This window comes from Asterias amurensis, chromosome 15 (assembly GCF_032118995.1).
Source record: "Asterias amurensis chromosome 15, ASM3211899v1".
In the NCBI taxonomy this organism is placed as follows: Eukaryota; Metazoa; Echinodermata; class Asteroidea; order Forcipulatida; family Asteriidae; genus Asterias; species Asterias amurensis.
In genome coordinates this window covers 14,519,290-14,539,389 of record NC_092662.1, presented here as the reverse complement: position 1 = coordinate 14,539,389, position 20,100 = coordinate 14,519,290, and the positions used below count along the sequence as shown (strand labels likewise).

Genomic DNA, 20,100 nt, shown 5'->3' with positions numbered 1-20,100 from the left:
TGGCCGCAGTCTGCAAGTATTTCCCCAAACTAGCTCTGCTGTCAGGGAAAACCCCGAAAAACAGCCCCAAATTCGGAAGTCAACCATCATCCTCCAATCTATGTTCCTTCATTCATGATTCATAGGGAACCTACCCTACTAAAGTTAATGTAAGTGCTCTAATTTTGTAACTTTTTAGAAATATTTAAACAGTATACATTTTGGAAACACAAATCTTAATTTATTAAAAAAAAAAAAAAAAAAAACAGCTGAGCTGTGGCTTAATTCTTGACTTTTCAAGTCCACTTCAGAGTTCAGTGTGTGTTAATAGATCATGTTGAAAATTAATGTTTTTTTTTTTAATATGATGAGCAGTTAATCTGCCTGGGGCATCCAGCAGCACCAATGGTTTATGCATGTGAGCCAACTAAAAAAAGTCCACAGTTGCCAGACAGATATTATAATAACCGACTGTACTACAGTAGGCCATGGAGGTTCGGAGGTTCCTCCATGAGTAGGCATACATATTCATATAGTGTTCCCGTTAAAATAATGTGTGTTTGAAATTTATGCAAGATTTAACCAATAGCAGATCAATTTCTTATATCCCATAAAAGTGCTGCCCAATGCTAGACTCCCTTCGCTTATTAAATACTGTGCAATTTTAGGCATTTAAAAAAAAAAATCAAAATACTGTTTTCTCATTTTGTATTTAGATCATCATGAAAAGAATTATTTGGCCGTTAATTTCTTGTGTGTCTCTTGGCGTTGGAGGACTTCTTGGTTCATATCATCAGAGAAGGATTGAAAGACCATCATGTGATGATATCGTACAGTCTCGATGGTCGATATTCACACATGCAGCTACCGCAAAGAAACAGCTCCCAACACCAGGACCTCCAAATCGCTCTGGGGAAATCATGAAGTTTGGTTTCCCCGGTTACGATGAAGTCCGAACGCACGACAACTACGTCTTGTCTTACGATTGTCGAATGAGGAATCCCAAATGGGTCTTTGAATGTCTCACCCGAGAAGACGTTAAGTATAATGATGCGATTACAAGAACTAATTGCCAGTTTGAAATCGACCAATTGGTACATCCGTTCTTCCAATCGACCAATGAGGATTATCGAGGGAGTGGTTATGATAGAGGTCACATGGCTGCAGCGGCCAATCACAGGAGGTCAGATGGGGTCATGCAGCAAACTTTTCTGTTGAGTAATGTCAGTCCACAGGTAAATGTATTTTTTCGTCATGTTTTTTTTTTTACAATTGAAGATAAGTTGAAAAATATTGATTTATTTTTAAATTAGAACAAATACTAAGCATTGATGAGCCTTCACATGTTTAGTTCATAAACTGAACATCTTTAAGCTATCTAACCTTTTCCTTCAATGCAAGTTTCGGTGTTTTCTTTTAAATTGTAAAAAACAAACTTGTCCAGTGGCTAGGCTGCAGGACTTGCAATCAGAAGGTTGTGGGTTCCAATCCTACCAAGCTAACAGCTAATTTCACAATTACTAGAAAAAGTATTGTCGTGCCGTTACTGAAACATAATTTCTTGATTTGTGCAACTCTTAATCAGACGTTAAACCAATGTTTGAATGTGAGAGATGTGTTTAGTTGCTGAAAGGCGTGGACGAGTACCGGCATTGATGTAGGTGTAGAGATTGGCCTGCTCAGCTTGGAGATTTCATCCCCCGGTTGGAGTTTGCAAAGTTCCTTTGACAGAAAAATCAAACTATCGGTCTATTTTTTTTTTTTTTCACAGATTGGGGAAGGTTTCAACCGTGGTATTTGGAATGAGTTGGAGAAGTATGTTCGTACGTTAACAAAGAAGTATGCCAAAGTTTATGTTTGTACCGGACCACTTTATTTGCCATAGTAAGTATATTGAAAACGTTATAAAGGCAGGCCTTGAATTTAGAATGGGAGACTTTTGGGACGCTTGGTGGCAGCAGACAGATTTACCAGGTAAAATCCATTGTTCTCGGTCATGTGCGCACGCTCAGAACTACATAAACAATGGAAATTTACCTGGTAAGTCTGCTGCCACCTAGCGCCCCAAAGTCTCCAATTTCACAGAGGCCAGAAAGGCTATGACTTCTGTTGCCCCTGGTCTTGGCCTTGGTGCCCCTTCAAAAGTTTCCCTAAGACTTTAAGTATTTACGATGGAAGTGCACTTTACAAAAATGAAGTTTCAGGCTGTTATATGCCAAATGTACTGACTGACATGGTATTTAGAAACTTAACATATATTTTCTTTATAAATTTATTTCAACAAAGCATCATTTTATTTTATTATCATTTCATTTTAATAGTGTATTTTAAAAGCTCTCAGTACTTTCCCAAATTCTGAAATTTTCCCCCCACAAATCTTGAGGTAAGGGTAAAAACATTCTATACCCCGATGCAAAAAAACCCATAATCTTTTAAATCTTTGCATATCTGCTGCTAACACATCTGATTGGAACTGTCTCTATCTGCGCTAGCAATGCAAAGGTCATGGGTTCAAATTTCACCAGAGTGATTTGCTTGTAGATTTTTTTCAAAGAACTTGGGAAAGTACCGTGTGTACAGTGCTTAACACACATTGGTGTGAGGGTAAATCTAATTGTATTGTTTTTTTTTTGTTTTTTTTACAGCAAAGAACAACAGAGAACGTTCGTCAAGTATGAAGTCATTGGGAACTCGGTGGCAGTCCCAACACATTTCTTCAAGATCATTGTTGGTGAGACGTCTACACAACTCTTTGATTTGAGAGCTTTTATTATTCCGAACTCAGCCATTCCAGACGAGACTCATCTTGAAAGGTTTCTTGTTCCAGTTGATGTTATTGAACGAGCGGCTGGTATTTTATTGTTTGAACGTTTGCCAAAGAACGCCTTACGAAGTGTTAATGCTCCATTATGAAAGAAGAAAATAAACTCTTATTGTTCTTGTACATTTGGTTTGTGGTCACATCATGTGTATGTCTACTTGCTGGGTGGATTATGTTCTTTTGAGGACTTGTCTTGATTTTTGTTCTACAATCTCCTGGTGATGACTAGAGCAAGCTAGTCAAAATGTTGAGACCAATAAAGAACTCACTCCACGGTAGTGAAGTTAAAGTCACCTGGAAGTGGTATTTTTTCAAAATAAAGCTTTTGTCACTAATATATGTGTTGTGGAATGTGAATAAACAGTTAACTAAGGTTTTAAAAAATCAGTTCTTATGTTATTTACAAATTTAAGAGTAAACCCCGACCCGAGAGGGCGCTGTTCGTGACGTCAATCGAGGCAGACTTTGCCTGTAATGCGTAGAGTAAACACAATTGCAAAGTACATGTACGGGCCAAGTTGTGAGTTTGTACGTTTCACAAAAAAAAGTTTGTTTTTTTCCGGCAATGCCGACCAGGTGTATTGCTGCTGAATGCAGAAAAACACTTTTTGAAATGTACCAACTCACGACTTGGACGTAAAAATGTACTTTGCAGGTGTGTTTACTATACGCATTGCAAGCAAAGTCTGCCTCGATTGACGTCACAAAAGGGGTAGGCGGAGTCAGCCCCCAAACAACTTTATATATTGTTTAAACATATAAATCGTGACAAACAATTACTAAAAAAATTGTTTTATTGTTCGTAAGCATATACTCTTATGTTTGAAAGGAAAACAAATCTATTTCCAGGTGACTTTAATAATGATTAGTCCCCTCGATCCACGAAGTGAGAGTAGTACCTAGTCCCGGCTGATCTTCTACCTTTCGCCCAGGTAGTAGTTAATAAGCAGGACAATTCTTGTTAGAATTGCATTTATCTACTCTTCAGTAAGAGAAAGTCTTCCTAATTCCCCCCAACATCTACTAAGGGGTTGTAGAATATATATTAAATAAGGGAATCAATTTGTAGTGAAGAGGTTTTCAACTAGTGGTTTAATCCCAACGAGGCCTGGTTCTTGATAATTTTACCGTGCCTAAGTCGAGGTAAATTATAAAGAACCAGGCCTCGGCAGGTTTAAACTACTAGTTGAAAATCGATTCAACACACTTTGATTCCCATTCATGAATACCTTTTCAGTCAAAAACATCATCACTTTTTGGTCAAAAATTTAAATGAATGCAAAAGTTATAACTGTTAAATGATTTCTTTAAACACAACACCCCTCCGGCTATGAAATGGTAAAGCCCTCTGCAACCCTCGGGTAAACAACTCCTTATAAGGGAATGCTGTGCGCGTCGCGCGTATCGCGTGATGTGGCAACTGTTTCAGCCGTTGCTCTCGACCAACAGGAATGAAGAAACTGTCTTATAGGAACAGGTGCAAGGTCGCGTGTCACGCCCATGAATTAACACTTCTTACCGGTCATAAACAAAGGTTTATACACACCCACGTGACGCGCTCTCCTCCAATAGGAATAGCGAAACTGTCCGAGGTATTTATGAATGCACAATAAAATGTCATAAGTTTTTATCTACCCAGCAATTAGATACACATGGTGTTACCACAAACCAAATAATAATAGTATATATACATTATTACCTCATCATCTAATACCTCAAATCCCATACTTTTTCTACTTAGTCCATGAAGTAGTTTCTCTCAGAAATTAAGTAAAACAGATTTTCCAACGAGACAGCGTAGATTTAACTGCAACTCAGTGGATGGCAGTAATCAAAAAGGATAAACAATGTTTTGAAGACGGACCCTCAACTTTAATCAGATAATTCTGAAGAAAGATAAAATCACACAAAGAACAATTACTTTAATCATCTGCCAAAGATTTTTCCATTTATTTGCTGCATTTATTTGTCTTCAATTGATTTTGTACTGGATTGTGGAACAAATGTATTCTCAACATTTTAACATCAATATTATTATTATTATATTATTATCCCAGTGCTGCAAATTTAACATCTATTTAATAATATTATGATTCAGGGGTTGTAGGCCTACTACCTGAATTGTTTTAACACGTTTGGCACAAAGACAAATGTATTGTGCGATACATACATTTATACCCACATTTTACTGTAAACTGAAGTAATAAATGCATTAAAACTGACAGGAAAACACATACTGGTATGGCCTGCCTCAAATTAACCAACGGCACCTGTGGTGCCCTGTGCTTTTGCCATGGTGCCCTTGGTAAAGTTCCAATATAAATGTACAATTTCCGTGCCCCTTCAAGAGCGCAGTTCAGGGCCTGTAAGGAGGGAGTGCACTTTGACTTTCAAGTTGACACTATTCCATGGTACTGCCTAGCACAACCATTTATATTGACAGTAAGTCGAAGCCAACTCACCAATAAAATTAACTTGCTATCCAGTCAAATGCGCTTAAAGGAACAGGTTGCCTTAGATCGGACGAGTTGGTCCATAAAAAGCATTTTGCCCGTTTGTTATAAAAATGCATATGGTCGGAAAGATTTTTTAAAAGTAGAATACAATGATCCACACAAACTTGCCTCAAAATTGGTTTTCCTTTTACTTTGCGAACTTAACACGGTCGGCCATTTCCATAAATGGCCGACCGTGTTAGTCGACAAGGTAAAAGGAAAACCGTGCAATTTTGAGGCATGTTTGTGTGGATCATTGTATACTACTTTTAAAACATCTTTCTACCCATATGCATTTTATAACAAATGGTTACAAACGCTATTCAAAGACCAACTCGACTGATCCAAGGCAACGTGTTCCTTTGAAAGCGACATACACAATTTTCCTACTACCCATAAGCAGCACATGAAATATGGCCCTGATTGGTCATTGAGTAATTTAAATAACAGCTGTTGATTGGACAATTTTGTACAGCCGTATCACAATGACTACACACTTCTTACGTACACTAATATTTTGCTTGTAATTTTTTATGCTGTCAACTTATTTAATAATGCTCATTGCAGACTTTGCCAAAGAAATTTCGTGTCATTAACCACAATAATTTGTATTACATCTTACTTTCAATTCATTTTCATTTATACAAGAAAAAAATAAAATAAATTATGTTTGCAATAATATTAACATTTTTTAAAGAGATAATGTATTTACAGTGTGAATCGGAAGGTTATCTTTTCTTGCCAATCATACAACCAAACGTGAATTTGAAAAAATCAATCTGAGATTGTCTTATATTCTACGTTGATACTTAGTACCAACAGTATATTATTTTAAGGGTTCATTATTAACAGGGTAATTTCAGAATGAAAGTCCTCTTGGTATTTTTAATCATTTTGCTACATTCTTCAGTTTATGTCAATAAACAAGTATGTTGGTAATTTAAATTGGTACTATGGCTCGTCTCATTTATGCTAAGCATGTTGTGGCCGAGTGGATAAGAGCACCGAACTCAAGCTCCGGTGCTTCTGATCAGCAGAGTGTGGGTTCGAATCCCAGTCATGACACTTGTGTCCTTAAAGCCATTGGACCCTTTCGGTACAGAAAAAAAAAAAAAAAGTTCACAGATTTACAAATAATTTACAGGGTTTACATAAGGTAATGGTGAAAGACTTCTCTTGAAATATTAGTCCATGAAATGCTTTACTTTTTGAGAAAACGGTAAAACAATATAAATTCTCGTTAGCGAGAATTATGGATTTGTTATAAACACATGTCATGACACGGCGAAACGCGCGAAAACAGGAGTGGGTTTTCCCGTTATTTTCTCCCGACTCCGATGTCCGATTGAGCCTAAATTTCCACAGGATTGTTATGTTATATATAAGTTGTGATACACGAAGTGTTGGACTTGGACAATACTGTTTACCGAAAGTGTATAATGGCTTTAAGCAAGACACTTGACCATTGTTGCTGCGGCCTTCGGATGGGAAGTAAAGACATAGGTCTTGTGTGTTGAATATTAATGTAAAAGAACCCAGTGTACTTATCGAAAAAGAAAAGTGGTTGGCCCCCATTGTTCTGAACATAACATAACATAACAATTAAAATTTATAAGGCGCTATTCTATCAAGATCATAGCGCACTAGAAAGAAATTAACTTGGAAAAAGGTGAGGCTTGAGGACTTTACGAAAAGCAGATAGAGTATTAGATTCCCTGATGGCAGTTGGCAGATTGTTCCAAATCACGGTTCCTGGTTTGATTGGCTGCAAATTGTGTCATGGCACCTTATTAACCATAACATGGTGCTATGTGAAGTAGTTTGTCTCATAAATACTAGTCTCGTACAGAAAACATAGCTTCGTATATCGTTCAGATAAAAATACTGGAGCGCCATATGCAACACCGAGTGACAGATTTGAGCGTTGTATAAAAAGCCACTATAACATTAGTTTATTATTATTATGTTTTGTTCTAGTTAAAATATGCATACATAGAGGCCTTCTGTATCAAGCAACCTTGGCACAATTTCATAAAGTTGTTAACGGCAGTGGACACTACTGGTAATTACTCAAAATAATTAACAGCATAAACCTTACTTGGTAACGAGTAATGCGTAGAGGTTGATGGTATAAAACATTGTGAGAAACGGCTCCCTCTGAAGTGACGTAGTTTTTGAGAAAGAAGTAATTCTCCACCAATTTGATTTCGAGACCTCAAGTTAAGATACTGAGGTCTCGAAATCAAGCATCTGAAAGCACACAACTTTGTGACAAGGGTGTTTTTTTCTTTCATAGTTATCTCGCAACTGCGACGACAAATAAAGCTCAAATTTTCACAGGTTTGTTATTTTATGTATATGTTGAGATACACCAAGTGGGAAGACTGGTCTTTGACAATAACCAATAGTGTCCATTTTCTTTAAGCAGAAAATACTGCTTGACAATTTATTTTTGCTAAATTGAGTTGGGTACCAGCTACAACTATACAAACTTAATGTAATTTGGGCTGGTAAACTTGTTTCTGCTAAGCAATACTATTCTATGCTAAGCAGTTTTTGTGTTTATAGGCTTTATGAAATTGGGCACAGATAGCTGGACTCCGATGTTTTTTGTTAGTAGTAGTAAGGTCACCAGAAAAATAATCAACAACAATTATATTTACTTAAGTATATTGTATTGTTTCGTTTTAACCATACAAAGATATAAGTGCTTTATACTCAGTGCTTAAAGTGTTAAGTATATCAAATCCCAATTGTTCAAGACCTTAGCAGTTTAGTCAAAGCAAAAGTAAGCTTTTAAGTTATGTACAAATATGATAAAAGAAACAAAATTTACAACTTTAAAACAAAGCTAGCAAAAAGATTGAAATTAAATTTCCATACATATTTCAAATGTAAGGTAAGGTTTAAAGGGGAAAAAATAAATATTTCAAATTCGAGAAAATAATGCCAGTCTTAATGTCCAAATCATAAGAAATAATAGATCAAGTATTTTCACTCACAAAGGAACTTCCTATTCTGCATGCGGCATACTGTAGTCTAGACACAAAACTATAAAATAAATAAATAAACCCTTAATAGCACTGGATAGAGGACACATCTGATAATTGCAAAGACCAGTACTCTCACTTGGTGTATCCCAACATATGCATAAATTTTGGGCTGAAAATTTGGGCTCAATTGGTCATTTGAAGTTGTAGTGTCATGGCGGAGCGGTTAAGAGCACCGGATTCCAGCTCTGATGTTTGATCAGCAGGGAGGGGTCCGGATCCCGGTCGTGACACTTGCTACGTAAAATTGGGGATTAGTGCTTTCTGCTCTACCCGCCAGGCTTCGAATTGATGATACCCAAGCCTACATCGGTATGGACTGTAAAAGGGGTAACCCTGTTTCAGCCCTAGGAGTAGGTGGCAATGGCCTTTGGAAAAAATTATTGTAGCCCACACCTTTAAGTGGCCTTCAGGCGACTTGCATAAAAACCTTGTTGCAAAACTTTGTGTGCGTTCAGATGCCTAATAAAGGCTTCAGGCCTGAAGTATTAGTATTTGAGCAGGCTGTATTTGAACGAGAAATTCCCTCTTTCTCAAAAACTATGTTACTTCAGAGGGAGCTGTTTCTCTGATGTTTTATACTATCAACAGCTCTCCTTTGCTTGTTACCATTTCAGTTTTTATACTAACAGTTATTTTGAGTAATAACCAACAGTGTCCGGTGCCTATAAGTCAAGTTATTCTGTCATATTAACCCACAGTGTGTACTGTTAATACATAACAACATCAAACATGCATCTTACAAGATAACTACAAAAATGAAATCTTTGATCGGGTGCACACACAAATACATGAAGAGAGGTAGATTATATAGTAAGAAATCTTAGCGCTGCTTAACGGTACGTAAAGTTTCGTATTTCACAGGTTAACAGCACAATTTACATACGGTAAGCATGCTACGGTTAGCATGCCTTTTCGTGTGCTTACGGTTAGCAGTGCTATGAAATGGAAGTCGTACAGTATGCACACTAAGCAGCTCTATGAAATTTGGCCCAGGGTTATAACTATTAACACTAACACATTAAACTCACATTGCTTAATGTATACCCAAGGTTTAATCATTATGTCCACAATACTAGACACTAACATTTAAAGCAATCTTGGGAGAGTTTGATTAGGTTTGAGGCCTTAAAAGATGCCAACATTCCTTCAACTTTCTTCAGCCATGTTTGTCTTTAACAAAGCGCTTAACCAAAAGTGCTTTACCAAATTCACTTTACCCAAATGAGGCTTAAGAGATTAACTACCAGAGTATTATCTTCCTATATTTATTAAAAGTAAAACTTCATTATTTGTTTGGCAAAGTAATCACCGTATGCAGACATAGTGTACGAACACTCAGTGCCAAAAAACCTCCCACCATAAGGTTTATCGCGAATAGAAAAATATCAAGAGAGGACGCTGTTGAACACACACAAAGATATAGGCAATGCGTGAGTGAGTCGTGCATGAAAACATACACCGCATAGCAAACTGCCCCCTATGCCTTCCCACAAAGCATTGCGGTTCTGAATCGCGATAAACCTTATTGTTTAGAAGGGGGCTGGGCTAAAAAGGAGTGAACTCTACTCTACCATTAATGACACTTCTCTTTGTCTCTTGGAAATATTGCACATGCATTGAATACCCCCAATCTACAGCAGGCAGTAGTCCATGTCCATCTGTACATCAAAGCTAATAAATTATACACTACTACTGTACAATTTCACTACAAGACTTCACAGACACGGAGAACAAAGCCAGTGGTAACCGACTATAACCCAACCTGAGTTAAAGCAGTGCCCATAGTGTAACTATCCAAGCCCATTTTCTAGGCTACTGCTAGCAAAGAATCGGCGCTAACGGAAGCAAAGAATTGTGCGCTTATGTTAAGCATATTTCAATGGTTAGCACGGAATTTGTGCTTAGTTACTTTAGTTATTTTTTTCGCTAACGCAGCAAGCGCAGAAATTCAGTGCTTGCACAGTAAGCGGAGAATGGTGTTTGAAAGCGCAGTATTTCGCGGTAAGCAGAGCCCGGAAATTGGGCCCTCGGGTCAGCATTACTAGTGATGGAAACCAGTGGTAACCAACTAACCCAACCTTACAGAGGTACCCATAGCATAACCGTTTGATACAGCACTAGTGATGGATACCAGTGACCCAACCTTAGACCGGTGCCCATGGTCAGCACTAGAGTTGGATACCAGTGGTAAGCTGCTAACCTAACCTTACTTGGTCGGTGCCCAGAGCGTAACTGTACGATCAGCACTGGAGCTAAGGAACGTTAAGTCTGTAGGATGCCATCGACATTGAATGACCTTATCGTTATGCTCAGCTGCGACTGCCGTTGGTAAGGGCCGAGTTAGATCACCTAAAACAATATCAAAATTTAAAATTAATCAAATTGTATATTATCAACATCAGTTTATCTTGGGGTCTCCTGAAGTCAAGTTTTCAAAAGAAAAAATATTACACTTTTATGAATGACATGAGGAGTATATTCATTTTACCAATTATTGCTAACTGTACCCAAGATGAAGATTGCATCGTTTAAAGTGTTGCGGTACCGGTTGCTATAACACATAGGATTTGAACTGCTTCTAGCCACCTGGCTAGCTCGATGGATGGTCTATTTTTAAGACAACACTCTAGCTATGCAAAAGTCGTGAGTACAAATACCACCCAAGTACGTTGCCTGTAGAATTTTTTCACAGAACTCGAGTATACAGTGCTTGATAGACGGTGTTGGGGTAAAAAATAATGGATGTTCTTCTTGAATTGCAATTTAAAAATATATTATCAAGGCATATTGTTCACGCAGTCTGCTTTGCTTTCAATTGTTCCTATATTCTACGTAGTCAAAGAGTGCAAGTAACTTGCGCACTAATGGCAACATTGCTTGCTATAATGTAGTTCAATGCCTTCAACTTTGACCTCCCTTTGTTGACCTTTGACCTACCTTGTAAGTCGCTGGTGAGCACAGTACCATCATACGATCCAGAGAGAAGATAAAGAGCTTTGGGTGAGAACCTCGCAGAGCGCACTTCCCCTTTGTGTTTGAGATACGTCTGGACGATGCGTCCTCCGTGGATGTCGTATAACATACAGGAATTGTCTTCGTGACCGGAGGCTAGCAGACGGCCCGATGGATCGACACAGACAGTGGCTGAAGCTGTGCCTATAAATCAATCAATTAACATTCAGGATTGTATTTTTTTTCTTTTTCACTTTTGTTTCCACTATTTTATGAGATATTGCCCAACTCACAAGGCCACATCAAGGTGAGGGAATCACTTCCAAGGTGAGGTTTACACTTCCACCAGGGGCACGTTGCCACCTACTTCTGGGGCTGAAACAGGGTTTACTCCTTCACTTTTTGGCTTATAACCTTATTCTCGTAAGCGTAATTGTGTTGTGCTTAAGCAGCTCTAGGCTGGTAGAGCAGAATACACTACTTTCCCAACTGTATACAAGGCAATTATGGTAAAGTGACTTTCTCAAGGGCACAAGTGTCATGACCGGTATTTGAACCCAAACTCTGCTGACAACACCAGAGCTTGGATCCGGTGAACTAGACTGCTCGGCCACGACTCACCATTAAAATGTAAACAAAATAAAATGTTAAAATATTTTGAAAAAAGGAAAACATTTCTGACCTTTTCCTGCGTCAGATCCTGGTGTTCCGATGACCTGAACGCAGCGAGGTGTACGCAAATCCCACAAACGAATAGTGTTATCTTGCGAGCCGGATACCACCATATGCGCGCCCCAAGCATACAGCGACAGCACATGACCTGGAGACAAAGAACGCATTGAGACTCAGCATTCAGTCAAGAAATTTAGGAAATTTAGAAGGTTTTGTGGAAAATGGCTTAAAACAAAAGATTTGATTTGAGAAATTAAAAGACTTTAAGATGTTGCATTTGTTTAAAGGCAGCGGACACTATTGGTAATTACTCAATACCTTACTTGGTAACGAGTAATGGGGAGAGATTGATGGTATAAAACATTGTGAGAAGTGGCTCCCTCTGAAGTGCCATAGTTTTAGAGAAATGATTCATTTTCCACGAATTTGATTTCGAGACCTCAGATTTAGAACTTGAGGTCTCGAAATCAACCATCTAAATGCACACATCTTCGTGTGACAAGGGTGTTTTTTCTTTCATTAATATCTCGCAACTTCGAAAACCAATTGAGCTTAAATTTTCACAGGTTGGTTATTTTATGCATATGTTGAGATACACAATGTGAGAAGACTGGTCTTTGACAATTACCAATAGTGTCCACTGTCTTTAAAGTCCCCTTTTTCATAAACTTTTGTAAAAAGTACATGAAATGTCAATTTGATTGTTTGAAATATTGTATAAGCTGTTGCTTTACCCCGGCCCTAGATGTTGCATATGTTTGAAGTGCTTATTATGGCAGCAATGAAATTAACGTTAATCTCTTACCGGAATGTCCAGCCATAGCGTGGACCATCTGCCCCTGGTTGCAATCAGTGACGTAGATATTACAGTCACCAGCACCACCGCTTATTAATACAGTCCCATGGGAACTCTCTGGTTGGAATACTAAATCACGTACTGTACCATCGTGCATCGTTAAATCAATGTCAGGTCCTAAAATGAACAAAAACAAACAATATAAATAATCATTAAAAGAACGTCTCACAGAGAACGGAAGGCCAACAACCCAGCTTTACCCCATCCTCAACCCAGCATTATCCATGCCTCCACCAAGCCTTAAAGGAACACGTTGCCTTGGATCGGTCGAGTTGGTCTTTGAAAAGCGTCCTGTAACCGTTTGTTATAAAATCGATATGGTTAGAAAGATGTTGTAAAAGTAGAATACAATGATCTACACAAATATGCCTCGAAATTGCGTGGTTTTCGTTTTACCTCGTCGACAAACACGGTCGGCCATTTATGGTCAAAACTTTAGAGTCAAAACTTTGACCCCCATAAATGGCCGACCGTGTTAGTTCGCGACGTAAAATGAAAACCGTGCAATTTTGAGTGATACTTGTGTGGATCATTATATTCTACTTTTAAAACATCTTTCTAACCAGATGCATTTTATATCAAACGGTTTCAAACGCTTTTCATAGACCAACTCGTCCGATCCAAGGCAACGTGTTCCTTTAACCCATCCTCAACCCCAGCCTTACCCCAACCTCGACTGCAGCCTAACTGCATCCTCAACCCCAGCCTTACCCCATCAACCCAGCCTTACGACAGCCTTACCTCATCCTCAACCCAGCCTTACCAAATTCTCAATCCATCCTCAACCCAGCCACCCCATCCTCAACCCAGCCTTACCCAATCCTTGCCCCATCCTCAACCCAGCCTTACCCTATCCTCAACTCAGCCTTACCCTATCCTCAACCCCATCCTCAACCCAGCCTTACCCAATCCTTACCTCATCCTCGACCCAACCTTACCCCATCCTCAACCCAGCCTTACCAAATTCTCAACCCATCCTCAACCCAGCCACCCCATCCTCAACCCAGCCTTACCCAATCCTTACCCCATCCTCAACCCAGCCTTACCCTATCCTCAACTCAGCCTTACCCCATCCTCAACCCCATCCTCAACCCAGCCTTACCCCATCCTCAAACCCACCCATTCCAGATGACATTATAAAGATCTCTTTACTCACCATCCGCATTACACTTGTGTGCATCAAACCTGACAAGCTTGATGAGTTTATCGTTAGATCCAGTGGCTATTAGATTCCCAGAGGGGCTCCAACCAACACAGTAAATAGATCCCTTGTGGTGCCTGGTTCGTTTGAACAGTACAGTGGGCTGCTTTGGTTCTCCCTCTCTGGAAAGGGAACAGCAAGAAGCAACAGTCAAAAAAGCATAGGGAGGGTATACCTTTCATAATTACTCCAAAAATTAATGAACATAGAATCTTGTTTGGTAAGAAGCACTGCAGCTGTTGATCATGTATAACATCCTGAGAAAACAATTCCCTTCAAAGGAATGTGGTTTTATAGGGATTTAAAAAAATGTCAATCTAAGAAACATTTCTGCATGAAATATTTGTCAGATTGTGTATTCCAATTACAGATTATTTTTCCTGCCTGGAGATAAACCGCTCCAGTTTTTTTCCCGGCAATATCTCAAAAACGCTACAACCTTTTGAAATGAAATGTCCACATAGTTTTAGTTTTATGGTAAACATTGACAACTATGATTGGAAAAACAGTGGGTTTTAATAACCAAATGTACACATTCCCTTTAAACATTTGTTTTTTTCTTAATCATTAAATAATTAGAAAGAATCTGAGATCACAAAAGCATCCTCATCGACATGAACTAACCTGACTCGTGACACATCAGGATATGAGCAGACGCGAAGAGTCTTAGAGTTGGCCCCGACGGCGTACAATGACCCCGTCGGGTCAAAGGTCACAGCCCGTATGGCTTGAACATCCTCTAGAGTAGTGACAGCGACATAGCTGGGACTTTTCTTGTCTTGGTCCTGTATAAACATTATTCATAAATAATTTGTTAAAGGCAGTGGACACTATTGGTAATTGTCAAAGACTAGCCTTCACAGTTGGTGTATCTCAACATATGCATAAAAATAACTAACCTGTGAAAATTTGAGCTCAATTGGTCATCAAAGTTGCGAGATAATAATGAAAGACGAAAACACCCTAGTCACACGAAGTTGTGTGCGTTTAGATGGTTGATTTCGAGACCTCAAGTTCTAAACTTGAGGTCTCGAAATCAAATGCGTGGAAAATTACTTCTATCTAGAAAACTACTCCACTTCAGAGGGAGCTGTTTCTCACAATGTTTTATACTGCCAACCTCTCCCCATTACTCTTTACCAAGTGAGGTTTAATGCTAATAATTATTTTGAGTAATTACCAATAGTGTCCACTGCCTTTAAATGTGAACTTTTTCAAAATGTTGTAAAAAGCACATTTTAAGTTGAAGGGTTTGAAAAAATGTTTTGAGGTCAACTTTTCAGACAAAAAAAATTTATCAGAAACAATGTTATATACTAATGAAACTAACAGCTAAAATTAATTTCAAAAGGGTGTTAGGTGATGGGTGAAAAGCAAGCAAACAATCAACATCAAGTACATTGAATAAACAAGCAATAGCCACACCTATTTCAGTCGCCAAACTCAGAGTTAGAGTTTAGAAGGTACATAGTAAAGTTACAAATAGCATGAAGCATGTACTGTGAAGTTCTCACTCAACAAGTTATTTAAAAAAAAAAAAAAATTGTAAAAATAATAATTTAGGAACTTCCAACAAACCCTGTTCATCCAGCCTGGGTTGCCAGTCAAATTCTCACTCGCTAACTTTCTAAGATTTTCGGCAACCGGCTGTCTGTTATGCAGTTCTACATTATGACCAACAGAACTGTTTTCTTTTTGATGAGAAGTAGTAGTAAGACTCGGACTGAGATAAGTTACGTTCATAAGGTTCCCACCCGGAGCCAAGACTTCACCCAGCGAGGTATCGAGGCGTCGGACGGGGTCAATATTCTCCATGGATTCACACGGGTTAGTGTAGGAGGAGTGTGGGTAAGAGTTTTTAGAAAGAACGGGGGAGGCTTCGGGCTCCGGCGTCGCCGTGGGGTCGAAGCGATTGGTCTTGGGGGTGCTTGAATAGACACCTACTGGGTGGTGGAGGCGTTTCATGTTACTGGTTGGGTACAAAGGAGTTGTCTGGAAGGTCAGAGTTCACCAAATCACCAAGGACGGGAAAGAAAATGGAAAAGGGTTAACAGAACATGCAATCACAACAGAAATCAAAACTAGTTAGAGAACTCATGCAGTGTAAAACTATAGTCACAACCATCTACATTCATGAAACTAATCAAATAAATGTACTAATAAAGGCTATGTTAAAGACACTGGACACTATTGGTAATTGTCAAAGACCAGTCTTCTCACTTGGTGCATCTCAACATATGCATAAAATAACTAACCTGTGAAAATATGAGCTCAATTGGTCGTCGAAGTTGGGAGATAACTATGAAAGAAAAAACACCCTTGTCGCTCCAAGTTGTGTGCTTTCAGATGCTTGATTTCGAGACCTCAAAATCTAATTCTGAGGTCTCGAAATCAACCTTGGTGAAAATCACTTCTTTCTCGAAAACTACGTCACTTCAGAGGGAGCCAATTCTCACAATGTTTAATACTACCAACCTCTCCCCATTACTTATTACCAAGTAAGGTTTTATAAATGCTAATAACTATTTTGAGTAATTACCAATAGTGTCCTCTGCCTTTAAGGCCCTTGTGAATGTACCACCACTACCTCTATTCTACCTCAGAAAAGGAACTTAACTTTTTTACGACAGACACATCCCTTGGACATGTAAATACCAGGGCTCAAAGATAAAAAACTGGACAGCAGGCCAGTAATTTTAGCGTCGGGCCAGACTCATGACCGGACAAGTATGAATTAAAAGAGTCATTTCAAGGGTTGTTATAATAGCATGATTAAATCTATAAGAACTCAATGCAAAACAGTTAATCCACTTCAAATAAACAAACTAAAGTTTAAAGGCTGGGTAAACTTTTGGAATCTTGAAAAGTGTCCTAGACCAGTATTCTCACTTGATTTATCCCAACATAATATGCACAACAAAAAAACCCGTGAAAATTTGGTTCAATTGGTCTTCGAAGTTGCAAGAAAACAAGCAAAGAAATAACACTCTTGTTGCATAAAATTGTATGCTTTCACTTTCAGATGCCTGAGAAATGATCTCTTTCTTTAAGCTCTCTCCATTGCTCTATATCAAGTAAGTTGGATGGTCATTATTCTTGTGGAGTAATAACCAAAAGTACACCCTGCCTTTAAGCACTGCACTGCACACTAAAATGATAAAACAGTATGTTATTACCAATCAAAACAGGATAACGAGTTTAAAATAATCACATCAAAACACGGAAATACCTGAGTTTGTTCTGTTTTCGTAAACTCTGGCGACATTTTGGAAAGTGATCCTAAACTCTCCCTCGATCCGTGTAGATGAGCAGCGTCTCCCGCCGCGCTGTTACCATGGTTACTCGACAACAGCTGCTGAAGTTGTTGACGATGTTTCTCCTGTCTGTCGAGATCCTGCTGGAATTGCGCTTTGGATGCGACAAATTCAGCGTATACATCGTTACTGGAGTTTGTTGGCTCTTGCTGAAAAGGTTATTGTGAAAACAAATAGTGTTTTTATTTTATTTTAATTCTTACATGTTCCGAAACCATTTGGCTTTGAACAAAGAAAAATGGACTAGAGCGAAATTTGAGCGACAAACTTCAAAATCCAGATTAACAGGCCGGCCCTCTTATAAAAATGTAGATGTACACAATAAATCTAACGAGTAACATCTGAAAGTTTTGATTCAAAAGGTGGTCACGTTTTTAAGCTTCTTACCTGGTTTATTGGCCCAATGACCAGGGGATTAATGTCAAGCGCATTGATACGGTTTATTGTGAAATGTGTTATATAAGAATTTGTTATTATTATTATTATTATTATTATTATTATTACAAAGAGTTTTTATTGCCATTATTTTTAAGAGTAATTACCAAACGTATACCTTCCCTTTAAGTTTTACCAGCATGGGGATTTACCTGAACAAACCTCGGGCTTCCAGTCTTCTGCGGACTTTTAGCTCTCAGTGACCCTTGACCTGGCATCCTCTCTACATCTTCAGTAACAGTAGCCAAGGTATTCATTGGTCCACCAGACACCCCTCCCGATAAATGAACATTTCCCAACGACCTGGACATATTGTTCAACTCTTGATTAGGGCTTTCATCTCGTCTCTTGGCTTGATTGGAGATAACTGCTTCTAGGGTAGGTGTCAGAGACTGCGATAAGCCACGGGAGGAACCCGCCGACCACGGACGGTTACGGTACAAGATGGGCGTCGACGGGGATGGGGATGGGTAGCCGCGCTGCTTGCTGCTTGGCGTAGGAGTCATAGGGGTCATGATTTGCTCCGACCACGACGCGCTTGGTTTCGTTATTCTCTCCACCGCCACTTCTAAAGACTTCTGCTCGAACGGACAACTGAACGTTGCGGGTGGAATGCTCTGTAACCATGACAACAAACTCAAATCTGCGTCGTCGGCGTCGGTGCCAGTCAGCATCCCTCGTAGAGTTGCATCCTGGACATCCTTGGCTGTGGCCCTCTGTTGGCAGAAATCCACACAGGATTCAAAGACGAGACCTTTGATAAGAAGCTGAACGAGGCGGTCTTTACTCGCTGTGTGGTCGCTCAACTCCAAGTTCTTATCAGCTGGTAGGAATCGAGCCACCAATTGATAAGCATCTTGGAAACACTGCACTCGAGCCGTGCTCGGATTCCAGTTCTTATAAGCGGCGTGATCTGTCAATCTCGGTAGTGTAAGGAGCAAACATAAGTTACTGTAGTCTTCTTTCGTCGGGCAGTGAGGCTCTAATTCATTCAAACACGCCACGACTTCATCACTGGAAATCTCCATCTGAAGATGCTGCAGATCATCTTTCATACAGAGCATCTCAAGAAACTTATGTTTCAAGATCTGGAATCGGAAACTTTTACAGTCAAACGTCTCGATGCTTTCCAGCGGCTGGATGAACTCCAAGACGTCGTCCCATTGTCCATCCAGAATAAGATTTCTCAGGAAGAGGGCATCGTCGGAGTACAGCCCGTTAACAACGCCACTTTCTCTTTCCAAAGATCTCATGGACATGTAAAGTTCCCTGGAGCTTAAGAAATCCAACACCAGCTTCAAAACGTCTGGCTCTTTCACAATGACTTTCACTGATGGTGGCATGATTGCAACGAGTCTGTCGCAGACAAGTTCAACTTTAGATAATACAATGGTTTTTTTTGTTTTTTTTCAATTGAAAGCAACCTCGTATGATGTTCTGGATAACTTCATTTGTATATAGAAAACATCTGAAGAAAAAAAAATAGAAAAGGTGATTATTATTTTGTTTAGTATAATAATAAACAAAAAAAACCTCGGTCCACTAACTAAAAAAAGCCGATAACTGTTGACACCTGACAGCTAAACTAGTTGAACTACTGCGAACAACAACAACATTCAAATGTGTGAACATGAACAAACCATTATTATTCTGTATTCATTAAATCAGTTAAAAAGGAAATAAGAAATAATAAAAAATTAATATAAAAGCAATCACTAACTAACAATAACATTTACAAAACGAGATTTTTTTCAATTTCCAGCTTTTCTCAATTGCTCATCGTCACACATGCACAATTGATTAACTTATAACATAGAACTGCTATTTTATTTCAAAATGTATCTGAAAGCATTCCATTTCTTTACAAATTTTCAATAAGGCGTCATCAATAACAACAAACTGACAAAATGAAAATGTCAAATGACAACATGAAATTGAAAATGAATCATTCAACAAAAAATGTGAAATGCTTAAAAAAAAAAAAAAAATCAAATAAGATAAAATGCGTTGTAGATTTGAAAGTAGATGGTAATATAACAGTTTTATGTTCAATATAACACTTACTTCTTTAAAAACACTCCTCAATTTGGTCGATTTTCAATAATTCTTTGCCGATCGGCGATGACAAATTATTCAGTTAGGGCGCCGCCATCATTCACTTCCCGTCATGCAAATGTGTTTGACAAAAATGTATGCTTCGGTAATTTCTGGGTCAAGGGTCAAATAACAAACTGCTTTTTGACATTTTCTGTCAAATATTACCTATTATGAGTTGTTTTAACGTATATAAAGACATTATCTAATGTTTATTGATGGTAACGT

General features: G+C 38.7%; 2 protein-coding genes across 3 annotated transcripts; one reads left to right on the top strand and one right to left on the bottom strand.

The window, feature by feature from the left end:
* Positions 1 to 13: 13 nt before the first annotated feature.
* Positions 14 to 2,897, top strand: LOC139947850 (endonuclease G, mitochondrial-like). The gene is made up of 4 exons (XM_071945660.1): positions 14 to 149; positions 696 to 1,214; positions 1,751 to 1,863; positions 2,625 to 2,897. The coding sequence occupies exons 2-4, from the start codon at positions 702 to 704 to the stop codon at positions 2,890 to 2,892; spliced, it is 894 nt and encodes a 297-aa protein (XP_071801761.1). The 5' UTR covers positions 14 to 149; positions 696 to 701; the 3' UTR covers positions 2,893 to 2,897.
* A 2,548-nt stretch (positions 2,898 to 5,445) lies between these two features.
* LOC139947846 (WD repeat-containing protein 47-like) lies at positions 5,446 to 19,943 on the bottom strand. Of its 2 annotated transcripts, XM_071945652.1 has the most exons (10): positions 19,843 to 19,943; positions 17,931 to 19,246; positions 17,259 to 17,492; positions 15,608 to 16,021; positions 14,654 to 14,814; positions 13,985 to 14,151; positions 12,778 to 12,945; positions 11,983 to 12,120; positions 11,286 to 11,504; positions 10,542 to 10,697 (listed from the first exon to the last, which is right to left on the bottom strand). In XM_071945652.1, exons 2-10 carry the CDS (start codon positions 19,119 to 19,121, stop codon positions 10,555 to 10,557), a joined length of 2,835 nt encoding a protein of 944 aa, XP_071801753.1. In that variant the 5' UTR covers positions 19,122 to 19,246; positions 19,843 to 19,943; the 3' UTR covers positions 10,542 to 10,554. The 2 variants fall into 2 exon arrangements, with proteins under 2 accessions (XP_071801754.1, XP_071801753.1); XM_071945653.1 differs by lacking the exon at positions 15,608 to 16,021 and having other exon boundaries at positions 5,446 to 10,697.
* Positions 19,944 to 20,100: the final 157 nt, after the last annotated feature.